This window comes from Hydra viridissima, unplaced genomic scaffold, assembly GCF_058129835.1.
Source record: "Hydra viridissima isolate aposymbiotic clone 2 unplaced genomic scaffold, HvirCarnegie_v1 scaffold_1, whole genome shotgun sequence".
NCBI lineage: Eukaryota > Metazoa > Cnidaria > Hydrozoa > Anthoathecata > Hydridae > Hydra > Hydra viridissima.
In genome coordinates, this window is record NW_028324300.1 from 12360589 (window position 1) to 12379439 (window position 18851).

General features: G+C 29.1%; 2 protein-coding genes and 1 pseudogene across 4 annotated transcripts in view; all 3 read right to left on the reverse strand.

Annotated features, from left to right (window-relative positions):
- Nucleotides 1–104: 104 nt before the first annotated feature.
- LOC145188100 (uncharacterized) lies at nucleotides 105–3931 on the reverse strand. Its single transcript, XM_090072132.1, has 9 exons — nucleotides 3733–3931; nucleotides 2810–2979; nucleotides 2190–2299; nucleotides 1781–1879; nucleotides 1248–1474; nucleotides 1026–1126; nucleotides 705–900; nucleotides 361–489; nucleotides 105–223 (listed from the first exon to the last, which is right to left on the reverse strand). Exons 1-9 carry the CDS (start codon nucleotides 3802–3804, stop codon nucleotides 191–193), a joined length of 1137 nt encoding a protein of 378 aa, XP_089928258.1. The 5' UTR covers nucleotides 3805–3931; the 3' UTR covers nucleotides 105–190.
- Nucleotides 3932–6875: 2944 nt separating this feature from the next.
- LOC149893383 (uncharacterized) lies at nucleotides 6876–14684 on the reverse strand. 2 transcript variants are annotated; one of them, XM_090071897.1, is made up of 3 exons: nucleotides 14502–14660; nucleotides 11397–11523; nucleotides 6876–9994 (listed from the first exon to the last, which is right to left on the reverse strand). In XM_090071897.1, the coding sequence occupies exons 1-3, from the start codon at nucleotides 14520–14522 to the stop codon at nucleotides 7182–7184; spliced, it is 2961 nt and encodes a 986-aa protein (XP_089928023.1). In that variant the 5' UTR covers nucleotides 14523–14660; the 3' UTR covers nucleotides 6876–7181. The 2 variants fall into 2 exon arrangements, with proteins under 2 accessions (XP_089928023.1, XP_089928029.1); XM_090071903.1 differs by lacking the exon at nucleotides 11397–11523 and having other exon boundaries at nucleotides 14502–14684.
- A 463-nt stretch (nucleotides 14685–15147) lies between these two features.
- The window catches only part of LOC149893384 (prostamide/prostaglandin F synthase-like), a 4728-nt pseudogene continuing 1024 nt past the window's right edge, over nucleotides 15148–18851 (reverse strand). Inside the window, exons 2-6 of the transcript XR_016447027.1 lie at nucleotides 16594–16798; nucleotides 16404–16455; nucleotides 16230–16293; nucleotides 15684–15849; nucleotides 15148–15521 (exon numbers count right to left, since the gene is read on the reverse strand). The product of XR_016447027.1 is annotated as a prostamide/prostaglandin F synthase-like (transcript). The remainder of the gene's footprint in view (nucleotides 15522–15683; nucleotides 15850–16229; nucleotides 16294–16403; nucleotides 16456–16593; nucleotides 16799–18851) is intronic.

Sequence of the window (18851 nt, forward strand, 5' to 3'; positions counted from 1 at the left end):
AAGGCGGTGAACCAGGGGGGCGTCGGAAGAGTGGCACACCCAGAATGAGGGTGCACTTACTCTTATCTCTTAACAAAAAATAAAAGAGCGAATAAGGAGTTTTTCAGAATTTTTTTTCCCCAAACAAACTTATTTCATATTTACCAGATCAAACTGATATGTATATATCAACCAGCAGTAGTGTTTTATTTTATAATAAAAATACATATTTCCGCAGCGATTTCTAGAAAAAAAGAAGCAATACAAAAAATGTTATTGGGTTTATTTACATATGTATAAAATAGTTTTAGCCTAGTATTTACATCAGTTGATCTAGAGCCATAAAGTTTATTATAAATGAAAAAGCAGTAGACCAATTACTATTAAAAGCATCGAGTAGTTTGCTCTAGCACAAGATGCTCTTTTATGAAAAGAAGCCATTGTAAAGTTGACACTTTGTAATAATTTCTTTGCGTTAACATCCATTACATTCATCACAGCCTCGTCTATCTGCAAATAATTTAAATATATATATATATATATATATATATATATATATATATATATATATATATATATATATATATATATATATATATATATATATATATATATATATATATATATATATATATATATATATATATATATATATATATATTAATTTTGTAATTCTATTAAACACGAATTTATAAATTGTTTAAGATAATTGTTGTCAGTCTTACTTCAATTTGTCTAACAAGAAGCTTGAATGGCTTAGGATTTTTTTTGTAAGTCATCATTTGAAAGGGCATTCCTGTGTAAACGAGAGGGTTAGCTGCACCAAAAAGACTTATCCATTGACTATCAAGATAACTCGTCCATATATTTGTTGTTCCAACCAAAGGATGGATCAATGAAGTCATATTGCCGAGATTTACTCTGATAATAGGAAATAAATTCTTAGTGTTGAAATCAAATTTAAGGGAAATATTAAATTAATGATGTGAAGTGCTAAACTAAAATATTTTCGAGTCAAATAAATTAGTTTTATGAAGTTTACTTACAAATACTCATTAAAAAAATTGTCTTCACTGATCACCTTGCCACCTCCATACCGTGACCAAGCTTTTTTGAAATAGTTGTTTATAAGCGTTTGATTCAATCCCTGAAAAAAATAATGTCTTGTTCATTCTCTGCTGAGTAAACATTTAGCAATTCAAAGACTATCAGGTACTTTTGCCAAAGTTAAAATATGTGCAAAATTTTTAGTGCATAATGAAGCACACCTTTACAAACGAAAGCCATGGCTTCATCCATAATATTGATGGTTTAATATCCTCAAGGTGTTCAAGGGTATTACCAGTTAAGTTAAGGAAACCTTCAACTTTATCATAAACATCTTGCCAATAGATAAGATCACCCTGAGACCATAAATCTTCAAGCGGAGTTTCGTCTGTGCTTAACCAAGCATTTAGAGAATAAGTGTTTGTTACACTTTGGTATATTCGATAACCTTTTAAAAAATAAGATATATTATAGGATATGTGTCCATGTATAATACCCATTCTGTTTGGACAACTTTGAGCACTGGATTAAAATTGGGCTCAAGGTCATACCATAGAATTAGTAAAGGGAAAAATGCATTAGACTATTTATTAGAAAATCTTTGTGAAAGTTGTCATTAAGTTTGTATCGAGTTACAAGTACAATAGAAATTTGGGTTTACAAAAATATACTAGTTCTTTTTAATTTGATTTTTAAAAATTATATACGGAGAAACTTTTCAGATAAATAACAAAGTGTAAACTTAACTGCTCACCTCTATGATCAGGAAGACGATGTATAATCCATGAGTGTTGAAGTGGACCAACTAAATTCATCTCAAACACTATTTCTTTTTTTGCAGTATCTTTACTTTCTAGATAAAAACAGAAACTATACGTAAATAGGTTCGGTGGTGACTATTTAAAGTTAGGCAACATAATTTTTAACAAGAAAAGAAGCCACCATTAAGCTAAAGTATTTCATTTTGACTTGACGAATATCATTCTAATGATGAATATGAAAACGATGAAAGATTAAAACGAACTTTCCGATTTTTTTATGCTTAAAATTCTGTGTAACTCGCTTTTCTCTGTTTTTTTATTTTTATTTTAACAATTGCTAACTGAGAGTTAGTTTTTTTGTTTAAGAAGCAAATGGAGCAAATTCTCTTTAAAAGCACATACCATTAATATTTGTAAAGAAATTGCGAATCTTGTGTCTTGAATAATCTTCTTCATTATCTTCTTTGAGTTCTATTCTTTCAAATCCCTCGATAATTTCCAAAATCCAGTCACTGTAAAAAAATCAAGTTTAAGTAAAAAAGACTAATAGTAAAAAAAAAAAATAATATCTGTAAAAAAAATTTTAAAAGTTTGAATATTTTAAATTTAATTACATAGTATTTAAATCTTTTAAAATTTAAATACTATGTAATCAAATTTAAAATAATTAAGCCTAAACAACTGAAAATAATTTAGTCTAAACAATTTAAAATAATTTAGCTTAATCAATTTAAAGAGTATGGTTCTCGAAAATCTGATATCTAGTACCAGTGTAACAAAGAAAATACCCTGGAAACGAGTTTCTAAATCTTAAAAATTACAGTAAACTCCCGGTTATTCGAACCTTCTAAGGGAATAAGAATTTATTTCGAATAGCCAAAATTTCGAATAACTGAGTTTGTTAGTTTGTTAAGAAAAATTCTCGAGGAAGGAAAGTTGCTTCGAATAAGCGGGAAATTTAAATAAATGCCAATTCGAATAAGCGGGAGTTTACTGTAATGGCTAATGATTAAAACAATAACCTTGTTCCTGCGGACGTAAACGCAGTGCCATTTGATTTGAATTTATCTGCAAATTGTTGCAGGTCACATTTGGAAGCCCCTGAATTAACAAGCTGTTTCTTTAATAAACTTCTTCCATTTAGATTTCTATCGAATTTTTTTAACAGTGATATCACATCGTATAAAGAACTCTGAAAACCAAAAGTTTTAAAAAAAGTTACCAAAAGTTTTTAACAAGTTACCATAAGTTACAAAAAAGTTACCAAAAGTTTGAAATTATTTCAAGTAAAAAAATAATAATAGAAGAATGTGCAACAACAAAAGAAAAATAAATAATAGAAAAATAAAGAACTTTTGTCATTTTGCTTTTGTTTTTTGTTAAAAAATTCTATTAATATTTTGATGTAAAAAAAAAAAAACTTAAAAAGGTAGGAGAGAATTATTATCTTTTAATAAGTACAGGAGTTAATATTTGTAAAGAACCGCTGTTAAGTAAAGTGCCGCTGTTTGGTAACGATGAACTGAGTAAGTTTGCATACATTCGAGCAAATTACTTATTTTAAAATATATATTTCTATGAAGTTACTAGACTGTTGTAGAAAATTGTTAAAGATTGTTACATTAACAATACTTTTATTCAGCTATAATATCTTTATAGTAACACAATTGAAGGAATTTTTCGCGAAATCTGTAAAAGTGACGGCGAAGATTTTGACTCAGTTTGAAGCAGATAAAAGTTTAAGCAATGCATTTTTTTTATTTTAATGAGATAAAAGCTTCAACACTAAAATAAAAGTAAAAATGCTGCATTTCCCAGAATGTTACTAAATAATCGTAGTACATGATTAGTTTAGAGGAAGAAACGAGGAAGAAACGAAGGTAGAAAATGATTGCAATCCAATAATTAAGTAAAATATGGTCGTAAAAACTAAAAAGAAGCCTACCTCTGCCTCAGCTATAAGAACTTCACTAAAGGCTATTCCAAAGACCCAAAAAAAAATCTTGTATCCTTCCATTGCCTTATTTTACAAGAAGCATGTAAACGGAACGTATTTTTTACTTTAAAAATCAAGTTTACATTCAAAACATTTTAAGTGTTTGTTTCTTTCTATTCCGTAGTATATGTTAAGCTAAGACTTTATTGACTTGCTTACCTATGCAAACGATGCGTTGATTTTTGTGGACATAACGCAATCACGCGAAAGAGAAATATTTGTAGATGGATGCATTTACTTTTCATCATGTCGTAAATGGACAATTAAAATAAGTTAAAAAGTATATGGCATAGTGCAATATGACTAAAGTAGTCGGGAAGAGGCGCAGTGATCATAGTGACCGATTAAAATACGTAAATATTTTGCCAAATTAGCTAATTATTTAGTTATTTACTCTATGTTTTACTGTTATGTTGTATTTATGTTTTACTGTTAGTTGTGCTGTCGAATATTTGTTGCAATTCATCCATCGCCTTACATATATTAAAAGTAACTTATCAATAAATAATAATTAATATTAATAATAAATATTTATATATCAGTTATACACACACACACATATGTATATTTAGTACACACATATATGTATAGTTAGTTATCATATATATACAAATATTATATAACTAATATGTATAATAATAGCTAATGTATTTAATAAATAGTTAATGAATTAAAAATAGTTTGAGGTCAGTAGATAAACCACGTTATAAAATTTTATTTATATATTATTGTTAATTGTATATATTTTTTATCTTCTTGTATATATTATTACTTTCATTCAGACTTCGTTTCATTTACTATTTGCAGAAAAATAAATAAATCAGTATACAGTCTCCACTTTTATTAGTTTTTCTTTTCGAGATTTGGCTGCAAAAGGATTGTTCTATCGGGCACTCTTGTTCTTTTTACACTTTCTGAAGTCGTTTTGACAACATGTTTATGAAGTTTGTTTAAGTTTTTTGTTCTTCTCTTCAAATTCCTAAAAAATGATTCTGAAGTTACACGTGAAGCAAAACTTTCAAAAAAAATCCCTAAAATGCCAAAAAGCCTCATTGATATCAAGTTTAGAATTTTTTAGAGATTTGTTTGTTGTGTGGAATCTCTCACGAATCACTTACCGTGTTCTTTAACATTTGTCAGTTTCTGTAAAGCTCATTTTTTTGCATTTAGGTGCTCTGACAATCAAGTGTCTTCACAATTGACAAATGTAGAATTTTGAATACAAAAATTTGATTGTTTTTTTTTTTTTTGAGAGAGAGAGAGAGAGTTTTTAAATCTAGGAGCATATTCTGCTCATGGATGGTGTGTGTGACCAATCTTTTACATTGATTGTTTTGCTCTCCGTAAGAGAGCAATCAGGCTAAAAGATTTCATCGCTAGTCATAGAAATGAAATTAACATCCTTTGGTTCAGACACATTCACTTGCTCCTCTTGCTCGATTATCTATAGAAAATCCAATAAGGTATGCAAATTTGATTTCATCTACTACTTTATTAAAAATCTTTACTACGACCCCACCTTCTTTACTCAGGTTTAGCAACAAAATAAATCACAATTTAATTGGATACATTAAAAAATAAACCAAAATAAAAGCAACCTGTTAAAGTTAGACTATCTTTATTAAAACTATTTTATAACGATTTCATTTTAATAGTTTTAGAATTTTTACAATAATAGTTTTTTCTAAAAAGTTTCAATTTAAAACTTGTTTACAAATTAAGTGTTAAAAAACTATATACATGTTATGATTTTTTTTTTAACATGTAAAAATAATTTACTACTTTAAAATCGAGAATTTTTTTTTTTTCTTTTCATCTTTGTCTGCGATAAAATCTATGTGCTTGTGGTCGGTCCAATTTAACTCTTCTAGTCCTTCAAAACGAGACAAGCTTTGAGTTTTGGTTGCATAAATTACAATTAACCAATTGTTAACAAATTACTTCTTTTCTACTTCTATATTTTATGGATACAACACATGGTGTTTTTCACTACATATTTTTTAAAAAACCAAAAAAGGAAAGAAAGAATCATATTACCAAGAGGCAGACCGGTAAAAAGGCTGCGAAGGTTTTTGAACAAGAAGCTAAATGGGCTTCAACAGTTAAGAGCCTAACTATAATTGAACAGCTGAGTAAAAAAAGGATAATATTCCAAAAATACGAAAAATAAACTGAAATAGTCATTTTGTGATGAATGGCAAATTCATTAAATGGACGTATAAAAGAGAATATTTCATAGAAACTTCATTTACAAATTTAGTCTTGGAATTTATGCTGAGTGGCAAAAAGAATATGTTCCAGCACTTAATAAGTTCTATTCATTAAAAAAACAAAAAAAAAAAAATAATGACCTCATAATTTAGGACGTTGAAAGTTAGGTATTAACTTGTATGTGTTGTACAGATAAATTTAATATTCAAATAAAAGCTGACCGTATAAAAAGTTTATTATTAATTTTGCTTTTTCTACTCAGCCGTTCAATTCCTTTTCTCTATACTTTCTATTTCCGACTTAGACAAACAGACAAATATTGACGACGGCGTTATTATAAGCCACGTATGCCACGTAGTCTTTAAACTGTACGGCTTACGTATTTATTAAAAATAGGAAACGGTAGTAGAATTAAAGTTTAACAGATAAATATTAACACGAGAGCTTTTAGCACCTCAGGAAACTCGAACTTTTGTGTTGCTTTCTTCTTCTAAAACTTTCCCCTTTTTTTCATAATTACTTTTAATGTAAAAATAAATTTTAAATTATAAGTTTAGGAATATAAAATAAAATAGAAGCATAAATGCTGCATTCCCCAGTTTAGGAGTGATTGCTCTCTGTAAATATAATAAGTATAAATTAGTTATAATAAATATAAAATATAATAAATGCTGAGGACAAATAAAAAGTTTAAAGTGCGTTTATTTGAAGGTTTTTTTTTTCCCCTCCAGATTTTCAGCATTTTTTTAAGCATAATTTTGGCAAACAGAATAATTTCTAATACAACCGCACTTTTTTCTGTTTCTGTAAAAAAAACCTTTGCATAGCGACTTGTTGCTCTTTGTAACTAGTTCGTAACCACAAGAAAGTAAAACGAACAGAGATGGCAACTGCTGTAATAGTTTAGCTTGCGCTGTTAAGTTTGTATAATTTATCATAAAGTCATTTCATGCAAGTAGAACAAGAGTTTGACATGTAGATAGTACAGTATAAAGAGTTAGTGTTGACCTTTAAAATTATTTGCGGAAAAATGTTTAACCCATTAACTAAACAACGAAAAGTGCATCAAACCAAACAATCTTAAAGCAAAATATTTTAACTGCTTTATTTCAAAGTGGTTATACTGTCAAAAAGTATTTCAACCAGTTTTTGAATTTAAAAAAAAAACTGAACAAGCAAAAGCGAACTTAAGTAACAGATATTTGAAGATTAACTGTCTCGTCGCTGGCAGCCACCATATAAAAAGACGTTATATATTGGATTGAATGCGGAGTTATTTTTATGTCGATGGGAAAAACTTCGGCGGCTTCCCAGCTGTACAAGATTGAACTGATTGTACAGGAAACTTCGATTGTCTCTTTGCAAGAATTCAGTAATTCAAAGCTCAGGACGTTTTTATATTGTCGTTTTAATAGTAATAAACAAGGTTTCTCTTTAATAAAGTCAATTTGACTTGTTTGCCCGAACTGTTTATATTCTTTACCATATTGTTTCGTAATTGTTTCTGTGTTTTTATTGTAGCACAAACACATTTTGATTGGAACACTAGAATCACGGCACTTTTCAAATGTATTATAAATAGAAATGCGATCCCAGTACTTCATAATCAGCAGGTTCATGTTCTCATTCCGTTCATAGTTAAAGAAGATGTTGAAATGAAATATTTCTCTTGTATGGTTTTGAAATTTGACCACTACATCAAATGTGTAAACAAAACCGTATTGCACAACTTTACGAGCAACATTCCGAATAGAACTGCCTATCAGATGTACACACTTATTTTTAGAATCTTTCAAATTACTAGTCAATTTGTTATTTAGTTTACCCATAGCAAACTCGCCTAACCAAATAAAAAACTCCGTGTTTTCTTTTTGGTCCAGAAACTCAATCTTATTTATGCATTTACAGAGGGCATTTTCACTTAAATGAAACTGATCGCAACTTGATCTTAGCGTCATCCTATTCGTGAGCAAATCTTCTTTGTTTTTGTCAGCTTTATTTATAAGCCTTAAAAGTGTGTTCCGTAAATCTACGACGTTACATAGGGAGTTTTGGTTTGACTTTAAGTTCAAGATTTTTTCCGGACCGAGCGCTTCAGCCAATTGTTTTGGGACAATCATAAACATAAATGGATCATACACTTCAAATCTACCAGCAAACTCTTCAATCGAATACTTTGTAGTTTTACCCCCGTGATCTGAAAATATAACGCTAAACGTATTCTTTATTTTACTAAGTTTACTGACCAGATTTGCAAGATCGTTGTCGATAGCTCTTATACGTACACCTGAAGATTCATGCGCAAAATTAATGTGCGTGTAAGCTAATAAAGGTCTAGAATTAGGTACGGTGTTGGTACCGGAAATTTTTTCCATCAAATGGTCCATAAAATAACTAGACAATGGTTTCCCATTTAAGCATACAACTTTCTGCGTATTAAAAAGATTTGTTTTTTTGTACTTTCCAAGAATATCACAAGAGATGTGAGTTAAACCAAAACTATCGACACCAAAATGTTTACTAACATTTTTAATTTCATTCCAAATGAGATTGTGATCAGGTGTAGTTTTTGATTTAAACTTTCGGTTACCTGTAAAAATATTTCCCCATTCGTCATACCAACATGTGTCTTCCTGAGCTAATGTCTGGTAGCCAGCCTCTTTGAACTTACTAAAAAGATCTTCAAAACTGTACCGTCGATTTTGAGTAAAGTTTGCAGCGATTACACCAGAGAAAAATGCTTGTATATTAATGTAAGTAAAATGGGCAAGACTTTGGAAGAGCTTGAAGTCATAAATCAGACTATCACTGGTTAAATCCAGATTGGTTTTTCTGAGAATGGTAACAGTTTTTGGTAGAGTTCTATAAAAGTGTTGTCTTGACAACGAATCAATCACAATAATATTTATGTTCCATTTTAGTGCTTTTTCTTTTTCGCCTTTCTGAAATGTTGAAATAAATGGTGGCATTTGCAGAACTTGATGTATTTTATTTATTTTCCCGTCACAACTTAGAAAAAGAAATTCTGCACTGTGATCTTGAAACATCATCTTGTCTTTCAAAAGCATTGCTCTCAGCATGGTCATGTTTAGTCTCTTTAAGTAAGTGACCTTGCCAGTTTCTGTACTCATTATTCCAAGGGAAACAGAATTACTACGGCATAACAAATTATTGCAAACAAGATTTAAATATGTCACCATATCAGATCGAGAAGAATTTCGAAAGCTGCAAATTTTAGAATGCGGCTTCTGGGGGCACTTTAGGTTTTCGTTAATAAAGGTATTTTCATTGTAGTACTTCGTTGCAGAGTTACATACGTCTATATATTCTGTATAAACCAAACATTTCGAAGCAATATTGTTAGCTTCATTCCCAATACTATTTTTAGGACATTTTTCTGACAAACTTGACCACACTGCATCGTAATTATTCTTTTTTTTACTTTTTACTTCAACTATTTCGATATCTGCATAAGATGTGACGTCGACTGAGCTGTTCTCTGAAAAATACTTATAATTGGAAGGAACGCGGTCAGATAATCTTTTTATAGAGGTCTTTTTATAGTCATCCTCTTTTGTTGCTTTCTTCAATTTTGATTTCTCGCTATTAATCTCAAATTCTTCTTCGTTAAACTCTTCGCTCAAAAACGGTGAACTCGTTTTTTGCCAAGTGACAGAAGTGGTGGATAAATAACTAGGACTCGTTTGTTTGATGACGGGTCCCGTAGTCTCAAAAGTCGCTTTGTTAAAGTTTTCTGAATTAATGAATTCTGAGTGAATTTTTGTTGTTTCATTCTTAGTGGTTGTTTCTTCCTTATGGAATGAGACTTTATCTCCTCTTCCTTTGTTTTCAAATGGTCCGTATTGATTGCTAAACTCATTTTCGGCAGACGTACCATTGTTACTAAATTTGTTTTGTTGTTTGATTTTAGTTCGTGAGTCTGGTGAAGAGTAGTTGAAAAACTTGTTATCTGAAGCAGAGTCAGTATCAGAGTAAACAGCTAAAAAAAATTTTTTTTTAATTTTTAATGTTTACATATAGGATTATCATAATCGAAGAAAAGAGAAGCTTATCTTAAGTTTTAACTTTTATAAAAAGAAATGTAAATTTTAAAATAATTTTATTTTTAAATTTAGAATACTTTATAATAAATTTAGAATATTTCTAAAATTATTTGTTTTGTAATTAAAAGATAATTACAAAACAAATAATTTTAGAAATAATTGCAAGACCAAATTCTTAATAAACTTATTTAATGATATAATGAGATGAAAAATCAAAAAAAAAAAGTGAAAAAAAAAAAAAGGTTTTATTGATTTTCTTTTGATTCTTTGAAAAGAAAGAGAAAAGTATCTACTTTTCTGTTTTAAATATTTACATTTATTATCAAAGTAACAATTTATTATATTAAGTAAGTTACACTTACTAAGTTCAACATAAGGCAAAAAGTCGTGATGCACCGTATACTGCATTACTGTTTTTTACCTAACCAGATATTGTATTGAAAAAGTCATAATTCATTAATGTTTGATTATCTGCCAAAATCTTTGGAGAGCAAGAGAGGTTTTAATCTATTAATATGCTTTGATTTAATTTTACCAAGAAAACTCCAATCAGAGAATTTTTTAGTAGCATTTATGGTGCTAAAAAAAATGTCATATTTTAAAATGTATTACAAACCCATGTCATAGGTTTGATTAAGCTTTTGTTAAAATGATAAGAACTGCTTGAACACAACCTCAATAAACTTTAAAATAATCATATTCACTAATGTTAATTAAACAAAAAATGAATACTTATTTCAAATATTATTTACCCAAATAACTACAGTGAAGATTGATTACCAATAATTAGCTTATATGCATAAGCTTCATTATAGCAAGTGTGTCTACCTAGAGACTCCTACAATTCTTTGTGTACTTTGTTAAATCTACCCTTCGCTTTACAGGTTTTAAGATATATTTAACCGCAAATGGTTGTCAGGGCCGTAGAAAAATAGCAGCGTGTGGAAGGGAGGGGTGAGGGGGAAGCCCCTACAAATTTTCAAATGCGCTGTTCGGGGAGTTTAAACAATTAATTGTGTCTTTTTTCAGCTTATATAAATGAGCATCTACATAGGTTTATATTTGCTTCAACCAACTCCCTCTTCCTCCTTCTTTATATGAATTTGGACGGAGTGAATGAGAAGATAAAGAAGAAATTTGAACTGATTAACAACTAATGAAAAAAGTTGACTATTCAATAAATTTGATTCCTTATTTTACCAGTTTTTTTTTAATGATTTACTAAATTTCTCACCTAAACACTCGGTAGAAGGAAATGATTATTAAAAATTTACTTGAGTGCGGTTTCAAACCATGTGTATATAATGAGTTCCCTTACTGGATATTATATCTATATACCTGTATGAACGTCAGCATGGTATATCTGTCTTAAATAGGAGCTTCTCTCGCTCACCCAAATGTCCAAATGGTAAAAGTGGGATGAGAAGTATAAAATAATTACGACAATAGGGATAGTCAGCAGTAACTAAATATTAAAAAAAAAAGACAAACAAATATATGCGAAATATTAATTACTGAGCGATCTTTATGAGACGAAACAGACTTTAATATAGAAAATTTTCAGCCTCATAAATATTCTATAAAAAGACCCATTAGGATTTCTGCTGATTTTGTATGTATTATAATTAAATAACAATTTTATTTATTATTAATATCTAGTCTATGTATCTGTAGTCTACATACTTTTTGTTAAGGTGGTTCACCACTAAAAAAATCTATATTTTTATTAAAATTTGGTTTTTGAGATTTTTTTTGATTTATAGTAATTCACCATAGTTGTAAATGTTTCTGAAGTCTGTTTTAACATAAGTTTTTTTTTGTCAAATTTGGTTATTTACGCATTAGTTTAATAGGCCAGCATGGTTTTACAAAAATATAGAATAAAACAGTGAAGAGAAGTTGCTATTTTTGTATGACTCATCATATAACTTATTTTGTGATAATTTATTGTTGTGTTTGAAAAGCTTTGTGTTATTTATATTATTTAGTATAGTTTATCAGTTTTATATTATATATTTTAGAATATTTGAATATTCTAATATATAATGGGAAACAAAAAAAAGAACATTATTAAGAAGAAAAAGAACATTTTGTGGCAACCAGTGGAACAAAACACCAACCCAAGAAGACGAAAATGTTAAGCATGTTTCAGTTAGTGCCAGCAAAGTTTCTTTAGAAAAAGTTGATAATAATAGTAATGCAGAAAACTATAACATTATAATAAACTTCTCTATTTTAAGAAAAGTTATTGATAGTATTGGCAGTTGTCAAGAATGTAACAGTTTTATTGTTGTTACAGGTGACAATGATAAACGAAGTGGATTTTGTCACAAGTTGAATTTTAAATGTACCAAATGTAAATTTCAGTATTGCAATTTTACATCTGATAGTCTTAAAAAAACTGTACCAAAACAAGGCAGAAACTATTTTGATATCAAACTTAGAATGGTTATTGCTTTCCGTGAAATTGGCAAAGGACACCAAGTCTTAATAGACTTTGCACAAATTGCAAACACTTCTTGTATGAATAACAATGCGTTCAACAAAATCAATAACACTATTCAAAATGCTTATAGGTTATCAGCAGAACAATCCACAAAGGCAGTAGCAATAAAAGTTAAAAATAAAGCTAAAGAGGAACACATTGGGTCAGGAAAAAAACTAATCAGAGTTTCTTCAGATGACTTATGGCAAAAACGCTGACATGTTTCACTGAATGGTGTGGTGACCACAATTTCAGAAGGGCTATGTATTGATTTTGAAGTCTTTTGCAAGTATTGTAGGGGATGTAGAATATGAAAAAAAAAAGCAAAACCATCCAGGTTACACTGAATGGATGGCTAATCATATTTGCTCCTTAAACCATGCAGCATCGTCTGGGGCAATGGAAAATGCTGGAGTTGTAAAGATATTTATTTGCTCTGTAGAAAAGAATGATTTGATTTATAAATATTATTTGGGAGATGGGGATTCCTCTGCATTTAATGATGTGCTTAACAGTAATCCATATAGAAAGTTTCAAATCGAACCAGAAAAGTTAGAGTGTGTTGGGCATATCCAGAAGCGCATTGGTACAAGACTATGTAACCGAAGAAAAGATAAACATCATGGTAGTCAGTTAACTGGAAAAGGAAAATTGACAGAATGCACAGTTAATAGAATACAAAACTATTTTGGTATGGCTATTCGAAAGGCTGCAGCTAATAATTCTTTAAGTGAAAATGAAAAGGTATACCAAATGAAAAATAATGTTCGCGCAGTTCCTTACCATTGCACTAATTTTCCGGATCAGTTTCATCACCACGTATTATGTCCAGTGGGTCCCGATAGTTGGTGTAAGTGGAAGAAAGGAAACTCTGCATGTAACAGCAATTACACACCCAACATTAATTTACCAGTATAGATATATGATATTATTAAGAAAGAGTTTGAAGAACTAAGTGATGACAACCTTTTGAGAAAATGCACTCATGGTCAAACACAGAATTCTAATGAGGGACTCAACAGTATTACATGGTCTAGATGCCCAAAAAACATTTTATTCATAAAGCTTCATTTGAGTTGGGAGTGAACTCAGCTGTGTTGTATTTTAATGAAGGAACTGCTGGTGTTCAGAGAGTAATGAGTCACTTCAACCTTGAGAATGGTGGAAAATCTGCAGTGTCCTCATTTTGTAGGGATCAAAAATACATTACCAGTATGAACAAAAAAGACACTTTAGAAAAAAAAAATTAGAAGAATGCATTTAAAACCCATTAATAAGGGTTGGCAAGATGAAGAACAACAACTGGAAACTTATAAACCCTACTTATCTGGAAGCTTTTGATACTTTTTTTATTTATAAAATGTTTATTGTTATTTTTCACCATTCGGTTTTTTTGCGCAGTTTGTAATTTTTGAAAAATAATAACTTTTTAATGGCTATAGCTTTTTGCTTCAAATTTTCAGGACATGTTCTACATATAATAATGGCCTATAGCAAAATTGATGCCAAAAACAAAGTACTTAACAAATTACTGACATTTTTCGATTTGATTTCATTAGCCAACCCTCCAAATTTTGATGTTTTTGCCAAAAAAAAGCAAAAATTACAACTTTTACTAGGAATATAGCGTTGATTTTGGTACAGGCCTTTCATTTTATGTGCATGAAACGTTTTGCCAAATATGAAGCTCTAATTTTCTGTAGTTTCCAAGTTATCGTTTTTCAAAATTGACTGATTTTGCAACCTTTTTTGACATATTTTCACAGTTTCAGGAATAAATAGTTGTAAAATGACACTTTTATTGTTTTTTATTTTTTTAAGTTATGCTCTGATATACTTTTTAATTTGAAATTATGAAATTTGGGGAATTTTATTTTTTTAGTGGTGAACCACCTTAATATACTATATGATGTCAAAATAAGATGACACAAAATAAATACATAGTAAATGCGAATTACCTTATATCGTCGCACGGTCATTGTTTTTCAGAAATTTTAACAAGCATCTTGCAAAATTACTAAATGCGATCAAAAAAATATACTCAATCTTTTATGAACGGGAATGCTGAAAGATGGTGTTTTTAAACACGCAATTTCTACTGCGTCGGTATTAAGATTATAGAAACTGTGTTCTGAGGAGTGACACTATTTTGATCGAGTATATATCTATAAAGAGTAATGAATTTTATCATGCGATTGGATATTTCACCAAATACGGCTGCTTAAAGTGCCACATTTAGAGGAGCATAAAAATCGGTTTTTGAGTATCAAAATGACTTAGTGTAACCTACGAATTATCAATGTTTTTTTTTGTTCTACTTTTTTTTCGATTTTCCAACAGTTACAAGTCCAGTTCAAAAAATAACAAAACCAAAAATTTTTTTATCGAAGATGCAAGAAGAAGATGCAAGAAAAGTAGAGCTGGAAAAGGATAAACTTCTTTCTATTGCGTTTTCCTTTCACTTTTTTTTTTTTTTTTTTTTTTCCAAACAGAAATTGTTTATCAGTAGAAAACATTGACTGGGTGCTGATTGGTGTTAAAATACGACTTTATTATAACTTTTTCTAAATATATCCATTTAAGAGAAAAAAAGATACGCTTGAATTGTTGTGAATAAAATTTATTAAGTTGAGTATAAAAAAAAACTTTTAAAAAATATTTTCTGATTACTTTCCATCAGTCACTGAGAGTTCCGTAAGGAAAGCCTCTCGTGACTTCATAATAATAAAAAAATATCGTGAAGAACAAATATAAATGGAAAAAAAATGCCGTCAAAAAATAGACATTTAAAAAAACGTAAAGAAGAAAAAGACATAAAATACACGACACGCTTTTTTTTTTTTCTTTTTTTTTTTTTTAAGACGTGAGATTTTATCCTTTAAGTTTTGTTTCTTTTTTTAATATTCATATACTATTAGCTTATAGTTGACAAGCATTTTCGTTACAAGTACCTTTTCCAGAGGAGGTAAAAGAGATGTCTAAATTAAAAAAAAAAAAAAAAACACTAAAAAGAACCTAAACTATAAACATACACAATGTGTTTATTAAAAAGGTCAACCTATTTAATCATTATTCAATAACCAGATAAGTTGTGTAAATTTTGTTTGATTCGTGGAAAGTAAATTTAAAAAATTGCAAACCTGATTTAATGTTAAGAGATTTTAACAAATCATCAAGAGATGGATGGTCTGCAAATCCAGTCATTTTATGCTCATACAGCACCTTTCCGCCTTTCTCTACAACATACGTTCCGCCTAATTGAAGACCGTCACCTTTTAAATCTCCTGAAATACCAAGAGCATTTGCCTATAAAAGTAAATCATAGTAAATAAAAATTGGCAATAAAACCTAAATAAGATTAGTACAGAAAATGGTTAACTGTACTCGACAGTTTTTTAAAAAAACTTAAGACTTTTTTAAAAAAAATGTAAAATACTAAAAGAAAAATAAGTCAAACAAATTAAACTCGTTTATCATTTAACAGATTCAAATTTTCTTATCAGAAAAAGAAAGAAAAGAGTAATAAGTATAAATAAAGAAAAAAAGGAAATGTATGAATAACAATTTTTATTTAACTTTGTACAGACTTAAAAGTTTAACATCACACCTATTCATCTACAATACTGAAAGTAATGAATTACTAAAATATACCAAAATACTGAATTACTTTACATTGATACACTTACCTTAGCATTTAAGTTTTTTGTAGAGCTAGCAAGAAGCTGGGAAGGGACACTTAGAAGGCCAACTCTAAATATCACACAATTAGGAGGTAAACCTAACTGACATACAAATTATAAACATTTTTTTTGCAACAGGAAATTAGTAAATTTTTAGTAAAAGAATACTCAAGTCCTCACCTTCCAAAAGATAATCCTTTATATGTACTGTAGTTTTGGTCAATGTATAAATCTAATCAAATACAATTATTCAAATGAAATATATATACTACCACTTTTTAAAATTTTATGGGAACTTATCTCAAACATAAGACATAACCTTTTAGATAGCAATAAAAATTTCTCATCTAAAAGATTTGATGTCACTCACCTCCTTTAAAGTAATGGCCATCAACAAAAGCTTGTACACCAAGTTCTTCAAGACCAACAGCAACTAAGTCAACACCATTAGCATCTAAAAGAGGCTTTATTGAACTCAATTCTGATGCTAAGGCGCGGCACAATTTTCATCCCCAACGACGCACAAAAGAAAGTACAACAGATTTATTTGCCCATAAGGAATGCAGCGGCACAAGCTAATTGAAATATTGTAAAAACTCTTAATCATTCTCTTAAATATTTGACAGGAATATTCCTATCCATAAACATTGCATGGCGTAATAAAAGCATAAACATAATATCTTTTACTATATTAACTTTTTAAAAAGAAATTAAAAACAGATAGAATAAAGTTTTTACAAAAAATAACTTTTGGGACTTAAATTGTTAAATGATGACCAAGAAGTTAGCTTTTTACTATAAATGATGGAGGATCTTTTTTTTTTTTTGTATATACAGTCAGTAAAGAAGTTTTCAACAACTAGTAAAATTTGAAATATTGGTTTTACATTGATTTGATGAAATATTGATTACAGATGTGTAGTAGTTGTAATTCAGAAAAACAAAGATTGTGAAAAATTTGTGTAAACTCTATTTGCACTCAAAATTACTATTTTTATGTAAATATCTTAAAAAATGGTGTGAATGAAAGAAACTATGCTTAAAAAAAAAAAAAACAATATTATAAAACTCCACCAAGCTAAAAAAAGCGAATGTGAAATTTCTAGAATTATTTCCAAATCACAGTCAAAAATTATTTTCTGTCATCAAATACTTTGATACAAATGACTCAGTACTCAGAAAAGTGTGACTAGCCATCAAAGGTTAACAACTAGTTTATAACACCATAATTTGAGCCTTAATTCAAAGTAAATCTGAAATTTCAGCAACAAAAATCACAGTGAACATCAGAGGTTCACTACATAATAAAATTAAACTTTTCGTCTTTGTGTTTTCCTATTTCCTTAAACCTAAAGTAAATTAAAAATGGTCACTGCTCTTAAAAAAGTTTGGTTTTTTAGCTAGTACAAAACATTTATCTGTTTCTTAGGATGTCCCTGATTCAAATGCAGTGCTGAGTACACTTCAGAATATTCCAGAACTGTGTTAACTCTTTTAGAGGCATTTTAGAAACATTTCACATGTCTAAGAAATTTGTAGACCTTTTCTTGAACTTATTAGAACTGTCTTCAGTATCCATAAAAGTATACAAGTACCAGTGTTTTACCATTTTGGTGTTGTTATTGCTAAGTGTGGACTTAATGAGTAAAACTGTCAAATGTTTGGGTGAACTATAAAATGGTTGGGTAGAACTATCAAATTAGAATCCTGAAATGGAAATTGTGTGTTAACATGTTAATGACAATTAAACAAAAAAGTCATTAAAAAATCAATAAAAAAAAAATCACCTCAGTAACAACTTTGAGAGTGTGGGTAATTAAAATCATAAAGTTGAAGCTTAGGTCCAAAAAAAGGGCCATTCTACCTCAAATGACTTTTTAGAAATGGTACTATACCATTTTTAAAAAATCATTTGAGGTAAGATTATTTTTTAAGTAACTTTTTCTCAAATATATTTACTTTTACATATTTGTGTTGTTTTAAACAAGGCATCTGTTTGAGATGAACAAGACACATGTGTATATTTCTTTAGGTTTAATGAAATAACTTGATGTTCTTTAACTAAATATACTTTTCCATGACAATTTAAAAATAGATGATGAAGCTCTGGGTATTCCCAAGAAATAAACTCCAGGTTTAACCAATAAAATTTCTTAGAAATATGATTACTTAAACCTGCAGTTTATTTCTTTTAAACCTGGAGTTTTTTCTTTTCTTTTAAATTTCTGGATTTTCCATTAAAAAATTACACAACTGTAGTTTATTTTGATTGTAGAACAAATCTTTACTTATTTAAGTTGGGCAATATCCTGAGGATTTTGAAGAGAGAAAGCATCAGAGATAAGCCTCATGCTTAAAGATTAAAATTGGATTCCCCATATTGCTCTGCTCAACAGAATGGAAACATTTAGTTAAGCAAAGAAATAAATTTTAATTTTTTGCTCTGCTCAAATAAATGGAAACATTTAGTTGAGCAAAGCAATATGGGGAGAAGATGGAAACTCCTGGATAACTTGCTGTGCAGCTTCCTCTATTAAGAATTAATGACATTAAAATATTGTATATATTAATATAAGTTAGAATAATTGATCTTTCATTAAAATAAAATAAAAACCCAATGAGTTTTCT